At 40.5% G+C, this 21744-nt stretch overlaps 1 protein-coding gene across 2 annotated transcripts in view; it reads right to left on the reverse strand.

Moving 5' to 3' along the window:
• Window positions 1–470: 470 nt before the first annotated feature.
• Window positions 471–21744, reverse strand: part of DHX9 (DExH-box helicase 9) — a 28357-nt gene continuing 7083 nt past the window's right edge. For both annotated transcript variants that reach the window (XM_074151649.1, XM_074151648.1), the window contains exons 6-27: window positions 21255–21301; window positions 20453–20586; window positions 19737–19826; window positions 19477–19638; window positions 17310–17387; window positions 16792–16983; window positions 16138–16279; window positions 15529–15611; window positions 14199–14355; window positions 13445–13545; window positions 12403–12616; window positions 12115–12209; window positions 11847–11920; window positions 11037–11189; window positions 9461–9621; window positions 7421–7532; window positions 6599–6760; window positions 6323–6450; window positions 4992–5221; window positions 2895–3010; window positions 1839–2039; window positions 471–929 (exon numbers count right to left, since the gene is read on the reverse strand). In XM_074151649.1, the coding sequence (XP_074007750.1) occupies window positions 659–929; window positions 1839–2039; window positions 2895–3010; window positions 4992–5221; window positions 6323–6450; window positions 6599–6760; window positions 7421–7532; window positions 9461–9621; window positions 11037–11189; window positions 11847–11920; window positions 12115–12209; window positions 12403–12616; window positions 13445–13545; window positions 14199–14355; window positions 15529–15611; window positions 16138–16279; window positions 16792–16983; window positions 17310–17387; window positions 19477–19638; window positions 19737–19826; window positions 20453–20586; window positions 21255–21301 (3103 nt within the window). In that variant the 3' untranslated portion in view covers window positions 471–658. The remainder of the gene's footprint in view (window positions 930–1838; window positions 2040–2894; window positions 3011–4991; window positions 5222–6322; window positions 6451–6598; window positions 6761–7420; window positions 7533–9460; window positions 9622–11036; window positions 11190–11846; window positions 11921–12114; window positions 12210–12402; window positions 12617–13444; window positions 13546–14198; window positions 14356–15528; window positions 15612–16137; window positions 16280–16791; window positions 16984–17309; window positions 17388–19476; window positions 19639–19736; window positions 19827–20452; window positions 20587–21254; window positions 21302–21744) is intronic.

The raw sequence follows: 21744 nt of genomic DNA on the forward strand, positions 1-21744 counted from the left end.
TATCTTGGATTAGCAACGTCAATGAACACTGCCTCAGACGAAGGGCCCAGTTCACGCTTCTGAACTCGCTTCAGGTTCTGCAGAGAAAAGCAGCATCGCCTCAGTCTTGAGAAAGGTATTCCATGTGTCCTGCATTATCTGGATCGGCAAAAGAGCTCATCACCTGCGGTGCCATGAAGTGTAACACAGCATGCAGCAGGGCAGCGGCTGGCTGCAAAGGGACCAGGTGCTGCCTGGCATCGACAGAAAACCACTGGAGCAAGGCCTATTTGCACAGTTTATTAGACAACAAAGAAAAAGCCCCGCTGAGTCCAACTTCTGTAATTTGAAATTTGTTCGGCAGAGAATGGTTTTAGACACTGAAAAGGCTCCCTCAGAACGCCTCCTAACTCCTACAACCAAAACTAACAACAGACAGCTTCAAAATCTAAATCCAAATACAAAATTAAACGTATAACAGAGAAGTCTTTAAAAACAAACTCTTTATTAAGAATAAAATCATACAACTTGCAGTAAATTCCCTAAGGACACGATATATTACAGAGCCGTACTTGTACTAAGGAACTGAAATGGCAAACAGACTGGAAACGGCAAGAAAGGGATTCGGGAGAGAAATGCGTGTTTGTCAAAGTGGAAAGACATCACAAAACGTCCGTAACTACCACCTGCCCCTCCCTGGATCCCCACAGCCTCCTCTGTAGCCACCTCCTGCTCCACGATACCCTCCTCCTCGATAGCCTCCCCCGCCTCTGTAGCGTCCCCCTGGGCTACCGTGGTATCCTCTTCCTCCCGAGCGCCAGCCCGAGTAGCTGTAGCCACTGTACCCTCTACCTCTGTAGCCAGAGCCATGTGGGTGACCTCCCCAGCCTCTGAAGCCACCTCCGTTGTCGTAGCGAGGCATTTTGGGGGGGCGAGGACCATCTCCGAACCTGGCAAAGAGAAATATTATATACTTGATGCAATCTTATGGATTCTTTTTTTTTTTTTTTTTTTTAATATTACAGGAATAATCAATTGCCAAGATACTCAGTTAAGATGCCTCTATTTTCTGTTAACAGAATACGATGTTTGAATTAATAGTTGCTCTTTTTGCACCTCTTCCACTTCAGTAAAGAGAAGCTGGGAACGGCCTGCCGTGCCACATAAGCAGTCCTCAGACAGATCTACACCCAGGATAGAAAGCTTCCCTTCAATCCCGCTTCTCCAGCTCACACAAATGCATAGGGAGCCCTGTCCCTGTTTATGCGAACAGCGATCTTTATTTTGCCCCTCACAAAACACAGTGAAGTGTACACCGAGGCTGTTCTTTGTTTTGTTCCTTAAATTACTAACAGCTCACAGGTGTTTTAATTTTTCTTTGCTTCAGAAGCAAGACATGAAAACAAGGGGCAATAGAGGGGCGGCAAGCACAGCCACTATTTCTTTCCAGAGACAAAGATAAATAGGTTTGCCCAAAATAAAGTTGGATTATTTCTTTTTCAGGTCATTGTGTTTTGGGAGAGGTGATGACAGCTTTTATTCCTGAGAGCTGCTTGTCCTTCCTGTGGAAACAGGCAGGGATCTGTTCACATCAGACTTTGAACATGTTCATTTTACACACGCTCAGAAATCAGCTCATACTGACTCTGAAACAGAAGCCTGGAGCTCCTGTCCACAGGAGACAAGACTCTCTTGGCGATTTCAACTCTGGGCTGCTGCAACCACTCTGCAGGGAAGGAGCACTGGAGCTGACAGCTCTGACCTGCTCTCTTCAGGCTCTCAGTGTCCTTGGGGACAGAGGTGGCGAGCGCTCCTCACCCCAGAGCTCTGACTGCACAAGCCAACAGAGTCATACCAACCTTGCATTGGCAGCCACGAGGCTGATGCCCGCTGCTGAGGGCCTGGAGAGCTGACGGATCACATTCAGCATTCGCTCGTTTGCTGGGTCCAGCTGCCGAATGATCTCGGGATCTTTAGTCACCTCCACAACAAGAGCCTCCATCGCGGCACGCAGAGCGGTGATACAGGCAGCCGCATTGTGGGGCATCTTCAGCTTGATCCTAGAGCACAAAGAAGTACATTAGAGGTACCACAACTTCTGTTACGAAAGATGTTCTATAGAGTGGCTTTTCATTGCGTGCTGCACACACTGAGCCAGAAATCTATATTCTTATCTTTGCCTTCTGGATTTCACACCCCTTCATTGACAAATTAGAATTTCAAACTTGCAAGATCCCTAAAATGTGACATCATTAAAACATAACTATCCTTCTGTTTCAATTTGCTTTTGAGATTTAACATACTCCGATAACAACAATACATAACCCCTAGAGTCAAAACAGAAAAACACAAAAATATAAAGTAAACTAAAAACATGAGGCTCCTCAAGATTTTGGAAGCTCCAGGCCAGCCTCAAAAATGAAGTGAATTAAGCTTAAGCAATTCTTCACCCCCATTTTACTGACCAGGGGGAGGGGGAGAAGACATCCAGATGCTATTTGGTCAGGCCATAAAACGTACACTGCCAGAGGCAACCATTTCTCTCCTCAAGCTGCGTTTCTGAGACTTAAAAACAAGGTTTCCTCACCCTGTCTGAAGAGGACATCCAAAATACATAGTACCTCTTATTCACAATCCAGTTAAAGGGGAAAAACCCCACAGCTTTTATGGAAATTGCTTAGTATTGTATTTTCAATTTAAGGAGATAACCTGCACAAAACAGGGCTGGCAATGTAAACCCTCCCTTCCTCACAGGAAACAGGTAATGATGCCCTCACAATTACCCTGTAGTAGTGCACAGCTTGCTCTAGGGTTCCTATTCTAAAGAGACTTATGCCTGTGTTAGCAGCTGCTCCCCCTCAGTCTGTGTCCTTTCATAGACCTCAAGACATTATAAGCACTAAGGAGGTCCGTACCAGTCATCCACCAGAATGAGCTCCCCATCTGACAGGACTTTCTTGGAGGCAAAGAGAAGCAGCTGCAGCGGGCTCACCAAGGTCATTGCTTTGGCAGAGATGGCTCGTGTTCGAATCTGCAGGTGGAAGAGGAATACGACTCTTAAAATGGAAAACAGATCCCTACATCTTCCTCTGACCACTGAAACCAGAGAATTGTATAGAAGAAAAAAAAAAACCACCCCAAAAAAATCTAGGTACAATGCTAGGAAATTACAAGAGGACACGTGCATAAAAAATTGAATGCTGGGCAGATGCTTACAGGGACTCAGCACTGGCTGGTGCAAAGAAACACGAAAAACTACCTGCCGTTTAAAAGTATTCATTTTTCTGTTACTGCATGTCTGCAATTATGTAGCTGACACTGCAGAAGGGCCATCTCATGCTTTATGAACCTAGAAATGACCAAGGCATAGCTGAATTGTCTTCCCACCTTTTGCATAGCTGGGGTGGGATGAAAAGCTCATGTTGCTTCTTTGGTAGGGTCCTACACGTGCAAATTTGGAAGTTGCTACACGTCCATGCAACCAGCCTGCTTTGTCATTTTATAGAAACAAGACCTTAAGCTTGTACTTTAAGTGAGCACTTGGACAATAACAAGCCATCTGACCTAAGTTAGAGATAACAGCACTGACTACACAGGCTACTGTCCTTCATTTTGAAGAGGGACTGAAGAGTGATACTTAGGATTTCAGCCTCCCACCCTGACAGCTGCCTCTCTCCCTCCTTTCTTTCACACAGGAGCGTGATGGCAGCATGACGGGCAGAATTCGTTGTACTTGCTTGTCCTCAGGGAGAAAATTTGCTCCTGCCTGGAAGATACCACACATACTCAAGAGACAGAAGCTGCCAGAAGCTGGAAATTGTGGCAGAAAAACGGCCACGATGAGAATTGTTGAAATTGCAGGTCAAAGAGAGACTGCCAAGTGCAGCAAGAAACAGGCAACCAGACCTCAGAAAGAAACTTTCTTTCTCAAGTACGTAATGGGTAGGGAGAGAGCTGCATGTAAATCCTTCACCCCAGTCACTGTCTTAGCCACTCTAGAGCCACCACCTTAGTCACTCTTAGTTTCCCACATGCTATTTTAATTTAATAAAGTACCACTTTTTGTGTTCAAAGTCTTTTGGCCTTTTTAGGGGAGCTCACTTTACAGAGGTAGTCGAGGCAGATCAAAGCTCTGGCTCACCTGGGATCCTGTCATAAAGGGTGAAGAAGAGGAAAAGCCTCCCCACAGCACAGAACTATGTACGTGGAAATCCCAAGTATCAAGCTGAGCCCCCAGCCAGTACCCAAAGGAGTCAAAATTCCATTTATTAACAATGAAGTAGATTATTTACCATTCCTAAAATGTTGCATGTCAGCAAAAAGGACCAAAAGTATAAAAATCAGCATAAGCAGTAATTCTGAACAGTGTAGACAATGTGACAAAAAAGAAACACCTACAGCATCACCTCTTGCTATGAGATCTTAAGAGGTTCTCCTTACAGCAAGAGTCCTTGCTAGTTCAATGCTTATTCTCAAAAACAGGAAAAGGTCACGGGGTCCCCCGGGAAGGCATCTCAGCGTTTTTCTGAGATGCTTGGGAAACAGGAGTTGTCCTCAGGAGATGGCAAGCTACCTACATGCCAGAAAGGGAGCACCCCACTGCCATATTACATGTTCCTATTTTCTCTCTGGATTCGTAAGTAGCAAAAGTGCTAAGGGCAGAAATTCTCTAGTGCATAAGTAGTATGGAAGAGTTCCTAAAGCAACCTCTTATAGAAGACAGGAGTTTAGATCTTTCTCTATGACTTGGCTGTTTTCACAAAACTCACAGGAACTGTCTATGCAGCTAAGGCCTCTACTTCTACTGAAATGGGTTGACTGAAAGTTACTGTAAAGGCTGAGTGATACCATGACCATATAAGGTTCACCTTCTGGAAAAAACAACCAAACCAAACAACTCAAAACAAGCTAAACACTACCCAGTGTATCTTTCTTCTTATGGCTTTTTTATCAAAAAGAGCCTCTTGGACAACTCGTCAGCACGTGATCAAGAACAAATTCAAAACCTTTACCTTTTCTCCAAAAACAAAGAAAGGCGATGGATACTTGATGTCCTGGCTGCTGAAGGGGCAGTTGACAGATGACTTGTGGATGAGTGCATTGTGCCCCTCAGTGGTAAGAATTTTCCTCTTCTCCTTGTGGTAGCAGACATTGGGGTAGACCCCGAAAGCAAGCAGGGAGATTACAACATCCAGATTATTATCTGGTCCAGTGTTGTTAAACGGTTGAGTCACCAAACATTCTGTTGACAGAGAACAGAAGACTGGCTCACATCCATGGGTCATGTAGGACAGCACAGCAGAGTTGTTTAGGATCCTGGATCAATGCATTTTCTGATTCAATCAGCTGGTAGATGCACATCTGTTCTCAAATGACCTCTGCACTCACAGCATTTCAGTTCTACATTTTCAACTTATTCATGGAGAGCAAAATCTGAAAAATACTACTACAAAGAGATATTTTTCTCTCCCAAGCTCTTAAAAAACAAGGAGAGAGGGGTTTGCCCAGAATGTGCTGTACCACAGTGTGTTTCCTGTCATTTGTTTTGGAGACAGATTTTTTCGGGGAGGTCAGAATGGATGTTTTCATTAGTTTATTTGTTACAAACCTCCCTAGAGTCTCTGGTGGCTTGTTTTCAGGTCATCTTGCCCAGAAATAAAGTTAAGGATAAATGCAGCAATGACCCAAGCAGCGTGAGGAGAAAAAAAACCTACAGGAATTTAAAAAAAAAAAGGAGAGGGAGATGAACATCTGCTGAATCCAGCAAGCCATGCCATTTAACCGAGCAAGCTCCTCAAGAACATTAGACAAATTCAGAACCTGGTCAACTTGAAGAAAATTTTAAATATTTTTTTTTCTTAGAAAATTGAGTGACACGCCACACTAAGGCACAACCCTGCTGCGGCACAAACCCAGAAAATCATAAGGCACATAGCACACTGTTTAGATCACACAGACCACCCCCTAAGGCTAATGAAAAGGGGCAGGGGAAGCACAGCACATTTTGGAGACGCAACAAGTGAAGGAGAAAGAAAGTCAGGGAGGTAATTCTCTAAGGACAATTGCTTAATAGATTTTTAATCCTGCAGCCCTAATCTCAGCCTCCAAAATCTCCCTATGTTGCACCACAACCATCACAACTTCTCTGATTTAGAGAACTACGAGAGAATGAGACAGCACTAAAATCGCATCTGAGCATAGCTGTAAAAGCAGAACAGCTTTACAGCAAATCCACTCTAGGCCTCTGTGCTTGTATGTTCATCATAGATTATCTTGTTTGTTTATTTCTCATCTCAGAATGAAAAAATGCAATCATTAAATTACTATGTCCAAGCAGAATCACCTTCAGGGAAGCCAGAATTAATAAGTATCTCTTTCAGCTGGACTTTTGCTTCCCAAGTCATTCTAAGAGTAGCCATGCTGAGTCTTTTGTGTTCACAAAATCTTTTTTCTGCTTCTTCACCACCCATCCTAAAAACCAAACAGAGTGAATTAGAAGTCTGTTCAAGAAAAGGAAAAGTGCAACAGTCTAGCTGTCATAGCATCCAGTCTGGTCACAAAACTGCTCACCCTGTCTTACCCACATCCTCTCACCAAATTTTGTGTCAAGACAATATACCTTGCATCATCCCAGGCTTGGAAAACAGAGAGCAAAGCAACATGATCCGAAAACCTGTTCCCAGCAAAATTCCTATGGATATAGCCCAGGCGTTTGCCTTCATTGATGAAAGGTTCAGGGAAACAGGTGGCCGCAGAGATGGTACAAACAGCATCTCCCACACTGAAAGAAACCACAAAAGGTATCAGGATTGGCTTTATTCACAGTATTGCTGCCAGCAGCTCTTGCAGACTGTTGATACCAGTAAAAGCTTCTCCACCAGACATCTTAGTAATTTGGTCCCTGTCTACCAGTTCTCAGAAATACTTCCCCAGAAGTGGATGTTAAATTAGCTCCAATTCCAGTACTTTCATAACAGCAGTGTTCACAAGCCCTTTGTCTATCTTCACTCCCCTTCCTGTCAATCCACACACCACCTTCTTCTAGTGAAAAGGACTCTACAGCCGTCACAGTTACAAATTAGAGATCTTTACTTTTGCTAAAGCAAAATGTGTGGCTTCACTTTTCCTCTTATCTAGGCGTCAAATTTCACATCTCCCCACCTCTAGCTCACTGCTATACTTAAGTATTTATGGTCACACTCTTTTGTAAGTATTTAGCCTCTACTAGTCCTTTACAGTTAACTCAATTTCATGACTGCTTTATTCCCTATATTGTAAATTACCTATCTTCTACTCTCATGAATATTCAGATTCCTATCCCCAGTTGTAGCATTTATCGCTCATCTAGATATATTGTTTTGTCTCTTGGTAGAGTGTATGTCTAGACGCTCAAGAACTCAGAGAAGCAAGAAAAAGACCACTGAGACTTACTAAAACTTACTGAAAAATACAGCCCATTATCATCATCTTGCCAAGACGAGGTTCAATGGGAAGTTTGGCTAGGATTCTTCCAAGAGGTGTCAACTCATCATTGGAATCCAGGGCATCAAGCTCTGAAACAAGATCTCTCATTATCAAAGATGGTTAGCTAATCCCAGAAATCCTTCTATAAGAAATCCAGAATTTTAATAATTGTGTTTAAATTGAACCCCATCTATATTTAAGTTTAATGTTGTTTACAATATGGCCAGCCTGATTTTCAAAACTTGTCTGAGGTCAAATTCTACTTTAGCTTTACAGATGTTTTACTACCTCCTCCACAATTAAAATAATTACTATTTAATTACACATATTTTTTCATTTCTTTTTAGTCTACTTCTGTACAAACCACTATTAAACTTTTTTCAAGTCCTTATATTTGATCTAATTAATCTAACCTAATTTCTGCCTCACGAAAACCAAAGCAGCCCTATTGCAGTCAACTGTAGTCTTCATTGCAATTGTCAAATCACAGAACCCTCTGTTCATCAAAAAGAGACCACCACAAACTCTCTTCCATGAGGCTTTGCCTTCCTTTCTCTCCTTCCATTACCTACCAGTTATGACCTGAGCTCATCATTGAAGCTATCAAACCACTGTCAATAATAAAATCAAACAAGTCTCTATGGCTGTTTGCTGTACAGTCTGAAGGGTCTCCTGAGTCTCCTTAACTTTCCAGCCATTTGGCCATAACCATTAATCTCTACTCCATAAAACTATTTTTAAGTTTGCATTACAAAGAAAAACAATAGAAGTATGATCTTTAAAAACTGTTTTAAGATATAAACAAAAAATGCAAACTTACAGATCACATCCTCTATTGACAGAGTACTTTGGGAAACTTCAGCATAACTAAAAGCTTTACATTAAAAAAAAAAAAAGCTTTGTAGCCTCAGCAATTAAACGGGGAAGTGAACAAATAAAGGACTCCTTAGCCACTATCAAATCCATTTCTCTTGGTATCTATTGAACTCAAAAGCCTAAAGAATATTTTGAAGAATAGCACGTCTCACCATCCTAAAAACTTAATAGTTGTACACATGCATTGAAAAAAATCACAGGTCATCCAGGAAATGGAGGCACGTGCAGAAACATCTATTTGGTGTAAAGACGAAAACATTTGCCTTTTCCCCTGGCTTTGCATTTCTTATCTGCAGCATAAGAAAAGCACTAACAACTTTCAGATCGGAAAGTCATTAAACTTGAATACATATCCCTAGCTATGTTTTTCATTCTGGTCTCCCTTCTTACACAAGCAATGTAGGCCTGTCACACAATTTTTCCATAAAATCAACAATCTAATAGATATTTCAGTTCTCAGAAATTTTAAGAAGGGCTTATTGAGCGACATTTGCAAAGCATGCTGAGGTTTGAGAACACTGCTTTGAATCTAAAGCATAAATTTAGGGTTCTTCCCTGCTTCATTTTACTCGTATTCTAGCTAGTTCCTTGAAGAAACTGAGGAGACTGCTTAACACACACCTCAGGTTCTCCCACTTTAGAAGTAAACTGATGCTTGCATATTCAAAAACTGGAGATTTAATTACTTAACAAAATACTGACATCTTGGGTCAGCAAACTGTACAAAGCAGTAATTATACAACAGACTACTAACCTCTCTTTTTCAGTACTTTTATAGTAGTTTTGTAAATGCCTTAGGCACTGGACTGAGTCTATGTCATACACAGCAGTGCCACAGCTGGAAAACAGGAAGCTGGAAGCTAGCATGTTACTGGTAAAATAACAAAACAAGCCTTAAGTTTGAAGGCTCAAGTTTCTTAAAGGAATGACAATCCACTTGGGAATTCAAGTATTTCTTCAGCTGCAAAAGACACTGCCACCCACACGATGCATCCAGGAAACACCTTGCTGTTTCAGACAGCACGCTACTACACAGTCTAACCAGGGATGTGAAAGCAGTTTGTAAGTTACACGTTATACGTGGGAAATCACTCGGAGTCAGCTCCATTAACAATAAAGTCTTGTGGAGAAACAATGATACCTCTTAGTGTTCGTTCTGCTTCAATCACTGCATCCAAAGGGGGCGGTTCAATTGCTTTGGCCAAAAATTGACCAATTCCTCCCAGCCGCAGCAATTTGATGCTTAAAGCAATTTCATGAAGTGGCGTTCGAAACATTTCGGGTGTCATATGAGTTTGAAGTCTGGAATGAGAAGAGAACAAAAAAGCCCACATTCTTCTGAACACAGGCTTTGATCACCATTGTGGCTCATTCCATCAGCGTATACTACTGCCCTCCAAAGCAAATACTGCCTCCCAGCCAACCCGTCAACTCCCACTGAGCTCCTGTAACTTAGGCTCTTCTACCAGTATCTATCACCCATGCTTCTCAATTCTCATCTGCGGGTAAATTTACAATGGAAACGCACAGAGGGTATAGCCCTCACATCACCACTACCTGGTGTGGTTTCTAGAATGAGCTGACCACAAAGGTGTTTTTCCAGTAGGAAAAAGACCTGATGAAAACAGACAGAGCTCTTAAGTCTTTAGCACAGTATCATCAGTGATCCTTTAACTTGACGGTTGAAATATGAACTCCCAGGAGCTCACTGCACTGAGCAACAGCCAGGTAGAAAAGGATTCAAAACACCTTGGACATACATTCAGATGCAGCTGGCACCAGAGTTAGATGGTATCTCTCAAAAGATTCTCTGCACAAGTCCACAAACACTCTTTCCTTCCTAGGCACCATGGAGCTAATATATTTTGGTTTTATATTCTTTGAAGGAAGGTAACCTTAGAGTCATGAAGTCCCATGATTACTTCAGTAGCCTAAAATCAGGTCACCGTCAAAAAAAATCTTAACTAAAATCACTCCACTGTACTAGACAGTAGATCTAAATAAATCTGAGCAATTTAAGAAGAGGTTTTGATCAAAGCCTTTCAGAGGTTACAAAAAGCTGAACATAAAACACAGCTATGCTCTAACTACTATGTGAGAAAAAGGCACTGAAACTTTCATGAGAGAGATCAAACACCAAGTGTAACAGCTGTTTAGACTTCTGCAACCAGCAAAAAGATTTCCATAGCTCTGGTAATTCAGAAACAGCTTGGCACATAGAAGAGGTCAGAAGTTTCAGCAGCAGGGAAGGTGCTAGAGCAGCAGTTCAGCACCATGAAGGGGCCTCCTGGCCACAGAAGGGGGATAGAGGGAAAAGTAACAGTTGTCTTCCCTGCTTTTTACCACTTTCATGACAAAATTGCTTCTTATGGGAAGATGCCAGGTTTGAAGGCAGACTGGAGCCTTATCCTCATTACGAAGCTCTTTTCTGCCTTGACTCAATTCCAAAGCAGTGTTATTTTTTCCTGTGAGGTTCTGTAGGTTGCAGTGAAGCTCTTAAGAATAAAATCACAAATTATTTGTCCACTTCCCAGTATGACTAAAAACATGTCTTTTTTTTTTTTTTTTTTTAAGCAAAAGATGTACCCAAGAATTCCAGTGTGAACTAATTATAAGCATCTCCTCTCTGTGCTTCCTGAATTTAATTAACAAGTAGCATACAACAGTTCTGGCAGAAGTCTTGGAGGTTATTTTATGCCTAAAGAGCAGAGCCTCACCTTTCAAATCGAGCTCTGCTGCACAAATGGAAACAAAATCCAGCACGCACACGTCCGGCTCTTCCTTTCCGCTGCTCCAAATTAGTTTTTGATGCCCAGACTGTGGCATAGTTTGTCATGTTATTATGAGCAGTGAACAGCTTCACTTTTTGTCTGTTACAGAAAAAAAACAAACCAACCTTAAGATCAGATGTTCTTCATCTTAAGTCCTGCCAAATCAGTTCTTATCTTATTCCTTGCAGCCACACTGTTTTTAAGAAGCAAACCACCCCCGTTTGACTAGCTAAGCTTGGGATAGTTAGTCATCTATCCAGAAGGTAAAGCATCACACTCTTCACAAAGCAGTGCCCCAAGCTATACATAGAATGAAGTTTTCACAACTGTCTCAAAAGCTTAAAAATTCTCATGCAATCAATGTGATCCCTATGTGCTCAGAGAGCACCCGTAGCAAGACAGGATCTGTAACAGACTACAAGAATCTTCCTCTTTTCCATCAGTTATACACTGAGTGTTTGAAATATTCATTTGGCAGACAAAATACTTCAAATACGCATGGAGACCCAGTGACACCTCGCATGAATAGTGCCAGAGCGAAGGCAGCTGACCAAAACCAGCCCACTGAAATGCCAGGGTGGTTTGTAACTGTGTTGAATGGCTAAAGACAATGCAAATTTGTCTTGAGTGAGTTAAGAGTCCTCAAATTCAGCTCCGTGCCTATGGGAACACAAGGCAGCTCTGTGTGTTCAGAAAACCCTTTTTGCATTCCAAAGAACAGGATTTTAAAAACAAAAGGCTACTTCATGAACTTACTTGCAGGAGTCTATAACATAGACCACATCATTGATGGTAATGCTAGTCTCTGCGATGCTGGTAGATAAAATAACCTATAAAACCAGAAAACGCATATTGAAATATATTTGGTCTGAAAAACTTAAGGATTGACTGCAAATTAAACTACTTTAACTACTGCAAGATAAACTGTATGACTTCTGTTAAAAAAAAAAAAGTCAGCAGTACATTCCACAAAAGTACAGCAGAACAAAGTGTGTTACACTCCACAAAAAGAAGGCACTCATACTTTCGTTACTCCAGGAGGCACAGGATCAAACACTCGACGCTGTTCCTCCAGAGGAATTTGCGAATGCAGAGGTAGAATTCTATACTGGTGGCTTCCTACAACACGAATACAACAATGTCAGTAACTATTACTGTGTAAATTCCATTTTTTCTTTGCACAACATAATCATTTCTACACGTTCATTCTCATGACAAATAAACCCCGCTCCCACTCAGCTAACTCATTTTTACACATTCAGTAGTTTCCTTCAGAAAAGGAGATGAAACATAATAGAACAGTTGCTTGTACCAAAGCGTGGATTCATTTCTAGATGCTTCTGCATTGTATATATCAAGTTCCAGCCAGGCAAGAAAACAAGTACAGCTCCGGGGACATTCAGGGTCTTGATATAAATTAGCAGGGCCTCAATGAGTTCAAAAGAAGTTTCTTTCTCATTCAGCTGAGCCATGGCGTGCTTTGTTTCTGGGCCATATTCATCACTGCAAATAAGGTTGCAATTGGTCTATAAAAAAAAAAAAAAAAAAGACAACCACAAAAGAAATGATATAAATTAACTTACTCAACCTGCGGCGACTGGCTCACCAGGCAAATAGGAAAATGAGATGTGTGGGTAGGGAAAACCATCCTCAGGCACAGCTCACAGAATGACTCACAATTAGCAGTTCAAGTCCTGCTTCACCAGCTTTCTAATACAAGACTGGAACTATAATTCCATTGCATTCAGTTATAACTCAGTACAAATTTGCAACAGGAAGCTATCAAACGAATTTAACTTGCATTCAGATGAATGAGGATAACGTCATAAGAAGCAAAAGAAAATGCTTTTCTCAAGAAAAACTAATTATTTTTTTAAAATTTCAAATAATGACCTAAACAGTACTTTCAGACCTACAAATTAAAAGCTTTATCATAAAACTGATAGTTTCTTGACAATGCATGTAAGCACTAACAATATCAATGGCAAAAGAAAGAAGGGAGAGAATCTAAATTTTCACCCTGAAAAGGTATCACTAAGCTCATATTTCTGCATCCATTTCTCCTGCCAAGGTCACCAGTATTTTCACTGTTGAAAGCATTTCAGTTCTATCTTTAAAGAGAAGTAGGCTGACAAACCATGAGAATTTTAGCTTCAACAAAAAAAGAAATTCTTCAGTTTACAAGGGCAACGAGATAATTCAATTCTATTTCTGAAGTTAAGAGCGATCTTGGATATTAAAAATACGAAAGCTGCTATAAACTTTTAAGTTCAATGATGCCAAATGAATTACACTCGAGCTAGAGTTTTAGCTGGCACCTGCTTAATTTTTCATATTAAAAAAGTCAAACATACATCATCATCTTCACCACTTTCATCATCCTTCTCTTTCTTCTTCTTTTCCTTTGGTGGAGGAACAAACTGAGTCATTTGAATGCAATCTTCCAGAAAATAATCTGCAAGCAGAGGTAAGCATTGGTTATCAAGATGGACCACTAGAAGCCTGTGTCAGGGAACACAACTCTATTTATCATCTCTTGAGATTCTTCTGATATAATCGTGATGTTTCAGAGTGTGAAGCCAAGACTGAAGAAAACTGCTTGGCTGTCAGCCAGGGTATGAGAATTATTCCCACATATTCCAATGATTATTCCTCTATTCAATTTATTTCCACATAATTTTGTACTCTTTGGTTTTTGGGGTTTTTTTTTGTTTGGGTTTTTTTAATACTGGCTGATTTAAAGCTATTCCCATTATTCCTAATATCACAAACAGCTGATCTGAAACACCACAGCTTAACTACTGCTATCTCATTCTCCAATGGAAACTGCCCCAAGTGGTGGTGCTTTAGGATGGGGGGGTGTTTGTGTTGTGGGGTTTTTTTGGAAACGGGTGGTGTGGTGGTAGTCGTATTGTTCCTTTGCGATTCTAAACCAAATGGTGCTATGAAATGATTCAGTGTTACTGATTTCTTTGCCCAGGATAAGCCGCATCATTAAGATATGACAATCCAAAAGAAATGTCTATCTTGCAGTACCCATAATTTTAAAGCATATGACTGATAAAATAAAAACTAAAGCAGTTCGTGAAAGTTCAGTCAGCGATTTACCTTGGACAGGGTAGGTTCTACCAAAGACCTCAACGATAGGACAGCTGAAGAAGTATTCACAAAACATACTAGTATCGATCGTGGCAGACATGAGGATAACCCTGATTTCCGGATATGCCTGAACTACATCTCTCAGCACCACCAAGAGAAAGTCAGTCTGCGTATAAAGAGAATAAAAGCATCATTAATTTCCTACCCATAAGAAACAACATCTTCCCAAGAGACCAGAAGAAATTACACAGACATACACACTTATGGAGCCGGAGCTTTGCTGGGCAAGAGAAGTAACAATTATGACAATGGTATTCTGTAAGCAGAAACAGTTGTCAGTGCTTTATTTTGCAAATACTGCAATTCCTGGGGTAAGTGAATTTTAGGATTTCCAGTGTAAAGAAGAGTTACTCTTCTATCAGAATGAATCAAACCAAAGAAAACCATTCAAAAATAGTTCGTTTCCTTCCTAACAATACATTGCAATCTAAGGTCTTTTGAACTTGGTTTACGTATAAAGTAGCCATAGTTAATAAATTAAATAGGAATGACTCAGTGCAATTGTATGCAAAGTTTTATAGTTCTATTTAAACATGACATTTATTCACTTTTTGTCATGTAGTTAGGCGGGCCCTTAGTTCAACTGATAAAATTCCAATCTCATTCAAGATTTGAGAACTTATATTTTACATCATAAATACAAACTTAATAGATGAAGAACTCAGGAAAAACCTGCACTGCAATTCCATCTAAATGAGTCTCCAGAGTCTGTCAAAACAAGCTTAAACAGTATGTCAGAATCTAGCAGTTTCTCTCACTCGTGGTGTGGCAAAGCTGAAAATTATACGGAAGAACCAAAGGGACAGAATATGTTTCCCATTTCTTAAGTTACATAGAATTGGGGAGGAACTGTATCTTCAACTATCAAGACGGCAGCTTCTGTAAATACCAAAATGCTTTTTCTTACAGTAATAGAACATTGTTAGTAGAAAAAGCACTCCAAAATAAAAGTGACATTCAACATGCTCCCACATTTGGTCAAAAAGTGCTTGTACCATGGTGTTCTATTTTCCAGAGAGGACCAGGACATAGAAGGAGATCCTAACAGGTAAAAGAGATAGGGCAGCAAGTAAGCACAAGTCCTTGACCTTATAATAGATAAGGAGTCATTAAGAGAAGAATTTCTAAAAACCTTATCGAAGTTGGAAAACTCACATATAAGGCAACTAGTAAAATGCAGTTTCCTTTCACGTTTACTATTACACAAGAACACATGCAAAAGTGAAACAAAACAGAAGCAGAGAGAGAGAAATAGGATCGTAATCACCAACTAACTCACATTAATGTCTCTCTCATGAATCTCATCAACAATAACATGACTGATGCCACGGATCCCAGCCTCCACCTTTCTCAGAAGAACACCTTAAACAGAGATACAAGTTAAACATTCATGTAGGTAACAGCTCGGTCTTCCCTGCACCCAGTCTCATTCCATCAAGAATGGTTGCACTGGTTTAAAAATCAAGAAATACGCAGGCTGCCCAGCACCTTTTACAGCCTCATCTCTAATCGCCATGCTTTCGTTTGTACAAGCAATGGAGAGGGTATAAAGCATTACTACTAGAAAGACTCGTTCTTCTTTCCCACCAAATACTGCTTCCCCTGCTGTCTTTTAAGGACTATCAACATATGGCAATTTTATCTCTTCAGGAGATTATTTCTGCGTGGTATTAGATCTGTATTATCATACTTCTGAATACCAGTCTTAATCTTTCTCTGCACAACAGTATGTCAGCAAACTTACTCCATCAAAAAAAAAAAAATACTGTTAATCTTTAAACAGATTTTCTAACAATTTTAACGTAACTATGTTTCTGCTTTTGCTGCTAACTCAAAGAATTCAGACCCGTAATTAATAAGCTCCCAACATAAGCAAAACAATACAGACCTACAGTGCAGAACATCACACTGGCATGCGGACGAGGAAGCACGGATTCAAATCGCACGCTGTATCCACAGCTTTGCCCAGGTTGTTCTCCTCTCTCATATGACACACGCTCTGCTACAGAAACCGCACTAATCCTCCGAGGCTGAGGGATGAAAAAGTTTTCTCTAACTTAGTGATTAAGTTTTCTCAGTTTATCAGAACACCACTGAAAACAAGAAAGTAAATTATAAAAGCTGTAGGTGTCCTGTCCTAAGATTCCTTTACAGAGTAGTCATTATACAGTAACATCTATAACAGCAGGCTTTTTTCTTCTGAAATGGTTAATTTGGCACATGAAATTACAGAGGAGGGATATAAGAACATACAGGAGCTACCAGCTGGCATTTGCCAAACCATTTCCCCTCGGTCTGCCAAAAAGTTTTCACCTGGGCAAGGTACAAACCAGACCACCCCAACTGCAGATATATGAAAGAATTAACACTCCGAATTAAAATATACATGGATGCTGAGGTTTCTCCTACATGTAGTACTGAGGAGATGCTTTTATGAATGATGTCCTGTAATGACAATCAGATTTCTCAGCACATCCTATTAGGTGATTTCTAGCATCCGATGACAAAACTTACGCAGCTGCATTTGTAACACATTCCTCACCTGTGTCACAACTATGTTGCACTCTGCAGCTCTGTCGGTTTTGATGTATTCATCCAGGATATACTGTGGAACTTGTGTGGTTTTGCCACAACCAGTGGCACCACGAATTACAACAACAGAATTGTGACGGATTGCATCGAGAATTTCACTTTCAAAATTCTTCACGGGTAAGGCCTCTCTCTCTTGTTGTATCTGGGAAAAAAAAAAAAAAAAAAAAAATCCAGCACATTTCCAAAAATCAACCTAATCTGCTCCACATGCACACTTTGCCTTGCTGTTCTACACAGGTTTTGCTTACACAAAGGAAAAACTGTCAAGAATAAATCATACTTTGTATTTTTTCCTTTGCACAGCACAACACATACCCACATCCATCTCAGTGCAACATCCAGCACTTCCGAAAACTTGGTGCATATTACTACTGAAATCCAGTCTTACACCTTTTGTATACGATACATTTAACCTCTTTTGGAAAATAAAAAGACACACGCAAGCTGTGTCACAGGAAGCACACTTACCCTTTGCAATTCTTCATCCTGCTCCAGACGGTACAAGAAATCACTTTTCAAATCCATGCTTATCTGCTCTGGAGTCAGCTGTGAACACAGGAAAGCAGAGGGGTCAAAAAGCCTCCTAACAATCTCATAACTTCAGTATAAAATCACTCACACCAATATAATGATTACAAATATCAATAAAGGATAATTTCCTACATATCCCACTGAAATCAGTTATGCCTATGAGCTATTCTATTTCATTCATTCCAGTGAGTTGTTATTTATAACTAATAATGGCCACCCTCAAAGAAGTTTCCAAGAAAGACCCAAAATACTGAAAAAGAATGAGTGTTTAAATTTAAATACTTTAACTGCTTGAGAAACACACTCTGTTCCTGAAAAGGACGTGGGGGGTGTTGGTCGACTGTGGGCTGAACATGAGCCAGCAGTGTGCCCAGGTGGCCAAGAAGGCCAACAGCACCCTGGCCTGTATCAGGAGCAGGGTGGTGAGTAGGACTCGGGAGGTGATCGTCCCCCTGTGCTGGGCACTGGTGAGGCCCCACCTCGAGGGCTGTGTCCAGCTTTGGGCCCCTCGCCACAAAAAAGACATTGAGGTGCTGGAGCGGGTCCAGAGAAGGGCAACAAAGCTGGTGAGGGGTCTGGAGAACAAGTCTTATGAGGAGAGGCTGAGGGAGCTGGGGTTCTTCAGCCTGGAGAAAAGGAGGCTGAGGGGAGACCTTATTGCTCTCTACAACTGCCTGAAAGGAGGGTGCAGAGAGGTGGGGGGATTGGTCTCTTCTCCCAAGTCACAGGTGATAGGACAAGGGGAAACGGCCTCAAGTTGCTCCAGGGGAGGTTCAGGTTGGATATTAGGAAGAATTTTTACACTGAAAGGGTTATTAAGCCTTGGAATGGGCTGCCCAGGGAAGTGGTTGAGGCACCATCCCTGGAGGTATTCAAAAGACAGGTTGACATAGTGCTTACTGACATAGTTTAGTGATGTTTTGGTTTTGGGGTTTTTTTTTCAATCGGAGTTATGTTGCTGGTTGGACTAGATGATCTTGAAGGTCCCTTCCAACCTAGACAATTCTATGATTCCATGATTCTATTCAGCATTAAGCCAATGAGATACTTAGATGATCATTCAGATGGGAGTTTTTTAATGTATGGGATGAGATAATGTAAGCACATAACCACCCGCAAAACAGGAGCTGAAAAGGGACAAGTGAGCAGAGAGGGAAATTTATCAGGCAACTCTTGTATTACAACTAAGAAAGAATTTTAAAGAAATTCAAATTTGTTACCAAACGGCTAATTGGTTTTACTGAAAGTAAGTTAACTGCACCATGTCTAGTACATAGAAACCATAATGAGATTTAAAGCCAACTCAATTTGCAATATCCATAAGTATATTGATTATGTGTTTTAAGTAGCAACACTCAAATTTGCATCAGTTCTGTATTTTTAAAATTAATATATAATGATCAATGTTAAATTAATGTCATTTATGGAAAAAAATTGCTGTCAAAAAAGGTATTAAATTTTTATTTTGGTCATAGGTACTCTGGTTCCCTGTTGTAGGAAACTGAGGTTCCTGTCCTGAAAGTCTTTTCTGCCCAGGTTATACCAGTGCCAAAATTATGCCTCTAAACATGGCAACCTAGTATTTCTTCCCTTCTTTCTCATTTTATCATGCCACATTGCTGCTTTTCATTTGTTCTGTGTTGAATGGGACTAGAAATGACCAAAAAAGAAAAGCAAACAGGCTAACTGTGTAGTGACACCAGCTTGGAGCAGCTTCTCCTCCCAGGAAAGAAAGTCATAGCATGGAAATACGAGAAAGAGAGGCTAGTGAATTATAAATGACATGCCCATTTGCTTACCTTGTAATTTCGATTATAACTTTGTACAGGCTGCACAATAGCAGGCAAAAAGTGAAACAAAGCAAAGATGTGGGACATCCAAGACACTGCTGCTCAAGAACCTAATAAAACATTAAGCAAATACAAAGAACTCCTACCAATGAAAAGACTCCCTTCCTCCAGGTCAAGAAGGGGAGAAATTTTATTAGTGGACTGTTTCCTCCTTTAGAATAGCTCATACTTTAAATCCTGGGGGAAAAAAGCATTTAAAAGTTCCGAAAGCATGGGGAAAATAAACAACAAATCAATTTTTTAAGCTATCTTACATTGGCCAGAGGACCCTCATCAATATTGCAGCTGGTCCAAGGGTTCCAGTTGGAATGAGGTGGTGACCATGGAACAACTCCTATATGATTTTGTCTCTGTGATGGTTCAAAATGGGCCAACTTTCCAACATTAATCACAACTGGATTACTGGGATCTTCAGGCTGTGAATCCAAAAGCAAAGTGGGCAAAGAAAGAGAAATGTTTTATTAAACAAGCAGACCTGATGTTAAATACTGTAGTATCTGAACCACACACTCACCAAAGGCACAATCTCCAGAGACAGTTCCCGTACAATGTTTTGCAGCTGATTCTCTAAGTGAGAAGACAGTGACACCTCAAAGGGTTCCACCTATTAAACATTTAAAAACTACACGTTGATATACGCAAAAAGACAGACAGCGGAAGCCAGAAATGCAGGCTACCAGAGAGCACACTGAACCATCTAATAGTTTCTAATGAAACAAGGTCAGAGTGTACCATCAGTTCAAAATTCACATTTTTGAAACATTTTGCCAACTTTTCAACCAACAAGAATCTGAAGAATACTTTTAAATGAGTTCGCTTTCAGAGGAAAGCATTCCCAAACTTGTAATTAAATACCAAAAAGATGCTAACATGCCAGAGAATGAAACCAAACAGCCAAGAATTGTATGTAGCATAAACAGAAGTCTTTAAGCTTCTAGAAAATTTATACTGGAAAAAGCATCTGTTAGAAATACTATTTCATCTAATACGCTGTAAAACCAGTTTACTTCTCCATTCACATACACAATAAGTTATATTTCTGATCCAAATCATTGGCCAGACCAGAAACAGTTGCTCGTCTACAGAATCAAAATCATTATTAACTCGTAAGCTGTTAAATACTTGGAGCAAACTTTAACTTACTCATCTTTATAAGATAAAAGATATTTATAAGATAACTTGTGTTATTAAAATGCAAGCAACAATTTCTGACCTTTCTACGAAACTCACCGATTCTCCTTTTTTCTTTGTCTGTCCAGAGTAAGGTTCTATGATGCCAAGATGGTAGAGTTGTCTAACCAAGGAAAGGGCACAGGACTGTGCTGCCAGCTTTTTGTTCGATCCATGCTCGCGACTGAAAATCCCTGCAGCAAATAAAGTTCAGAGCTGTAGCAGCTGACGAGTCAAACAGCTCCCACAGAAGATACTTCTCAGAAACGGGCTTTGTGTTTATTCACACAAGCGAGGTTCATGGACAGAGTCTCAAATCTTGATAAATCCAGAGTTCCAACATAAAATCCAACCAGACTCCTTTATCAGCTGACTCACACTAATTGTGTAAAGTTACTTACTGACTTCCTGGGGAACTCCTGTCAAGTTTTTTCTGCATTCAGTGTCTAAGAAAGTATGATTATCCCATACCACCCAGCAACATTGTACAAATTTCATGGCAAGCTTTACATAAATGGGTATGGTATGGGCAGCACACCCACTGCCTGGGAACATATTTGGACACCTGCATTTCTCAGATATGGGAAGAACAAGTAATTAAGACAAACAAAACTTACCATCTCTCACAAGCGTATCTTTGTGCTGAGAAGAAAGATTAGTAGGAGCACGTAACAGACAAGCAGTAAAACACAACAAGCACAGCACACAGAAAAAAGATTGCACATCAGGAAACAAACATGAACCTTCACCTCTGGAAGTGGCTCCAACACATAACTACAAGTCTGTAGCCGTGAGTATGGCCCACTCCTCTGTACCAACACCTATCTCCTGTCAAGGTAAAAAAATCTATAGGAGCACTTACTTCTGCCCAGCTGCTTCACATAGATGTTCATTTCTGCAATAAAGCTCCTGTAACAGCAAGAATGAACACAAAGGTACAATTATCAATAGCTGACACTGCAAAAATAGCCACTCTTTACCAATTTTTCTAGGCAAAGATCCCTGTGTCCTCAGTCAAGACTCTCAACTTATCAACGTCCAAGGTAAAATATTACTGCTTTTAGTCCCTTTAATCCCAAGGTAGTAGGTAACAGACTTGCCATCAATAGAACAAGTAGATCTGTTAAGAAGAGTCCTGCAAATGCCACTGTTCAGCATTGAAATTTAAAGCCACATTATTAGGAAATATGCTCTGAGCTGTCTAAGTTTAAGGCAACAATTATAAAGCAGATAGCATGTTAATTTAACATAAGCATATTATCCCACTGTACCATCAACTGCATCCCACGTTATACACATGTAACCCACTAGTAGCCTGGGTTTATTAACTCAGATGCAACGCTTAGTACAGC

Source organism: Numenius arquata, chromosome 8 (assembly GCF_964106895.1).
Source record: "Numenius arquata chromosome 8, bNumArq3.hap1.1, whole genome shotgun sequence".
Lineage (NCBI taxonomy): Eukaryota > Metazoa > Chordata > Aves > Charadriiformes > Scolopacidae > Numenius > Numenius arquata.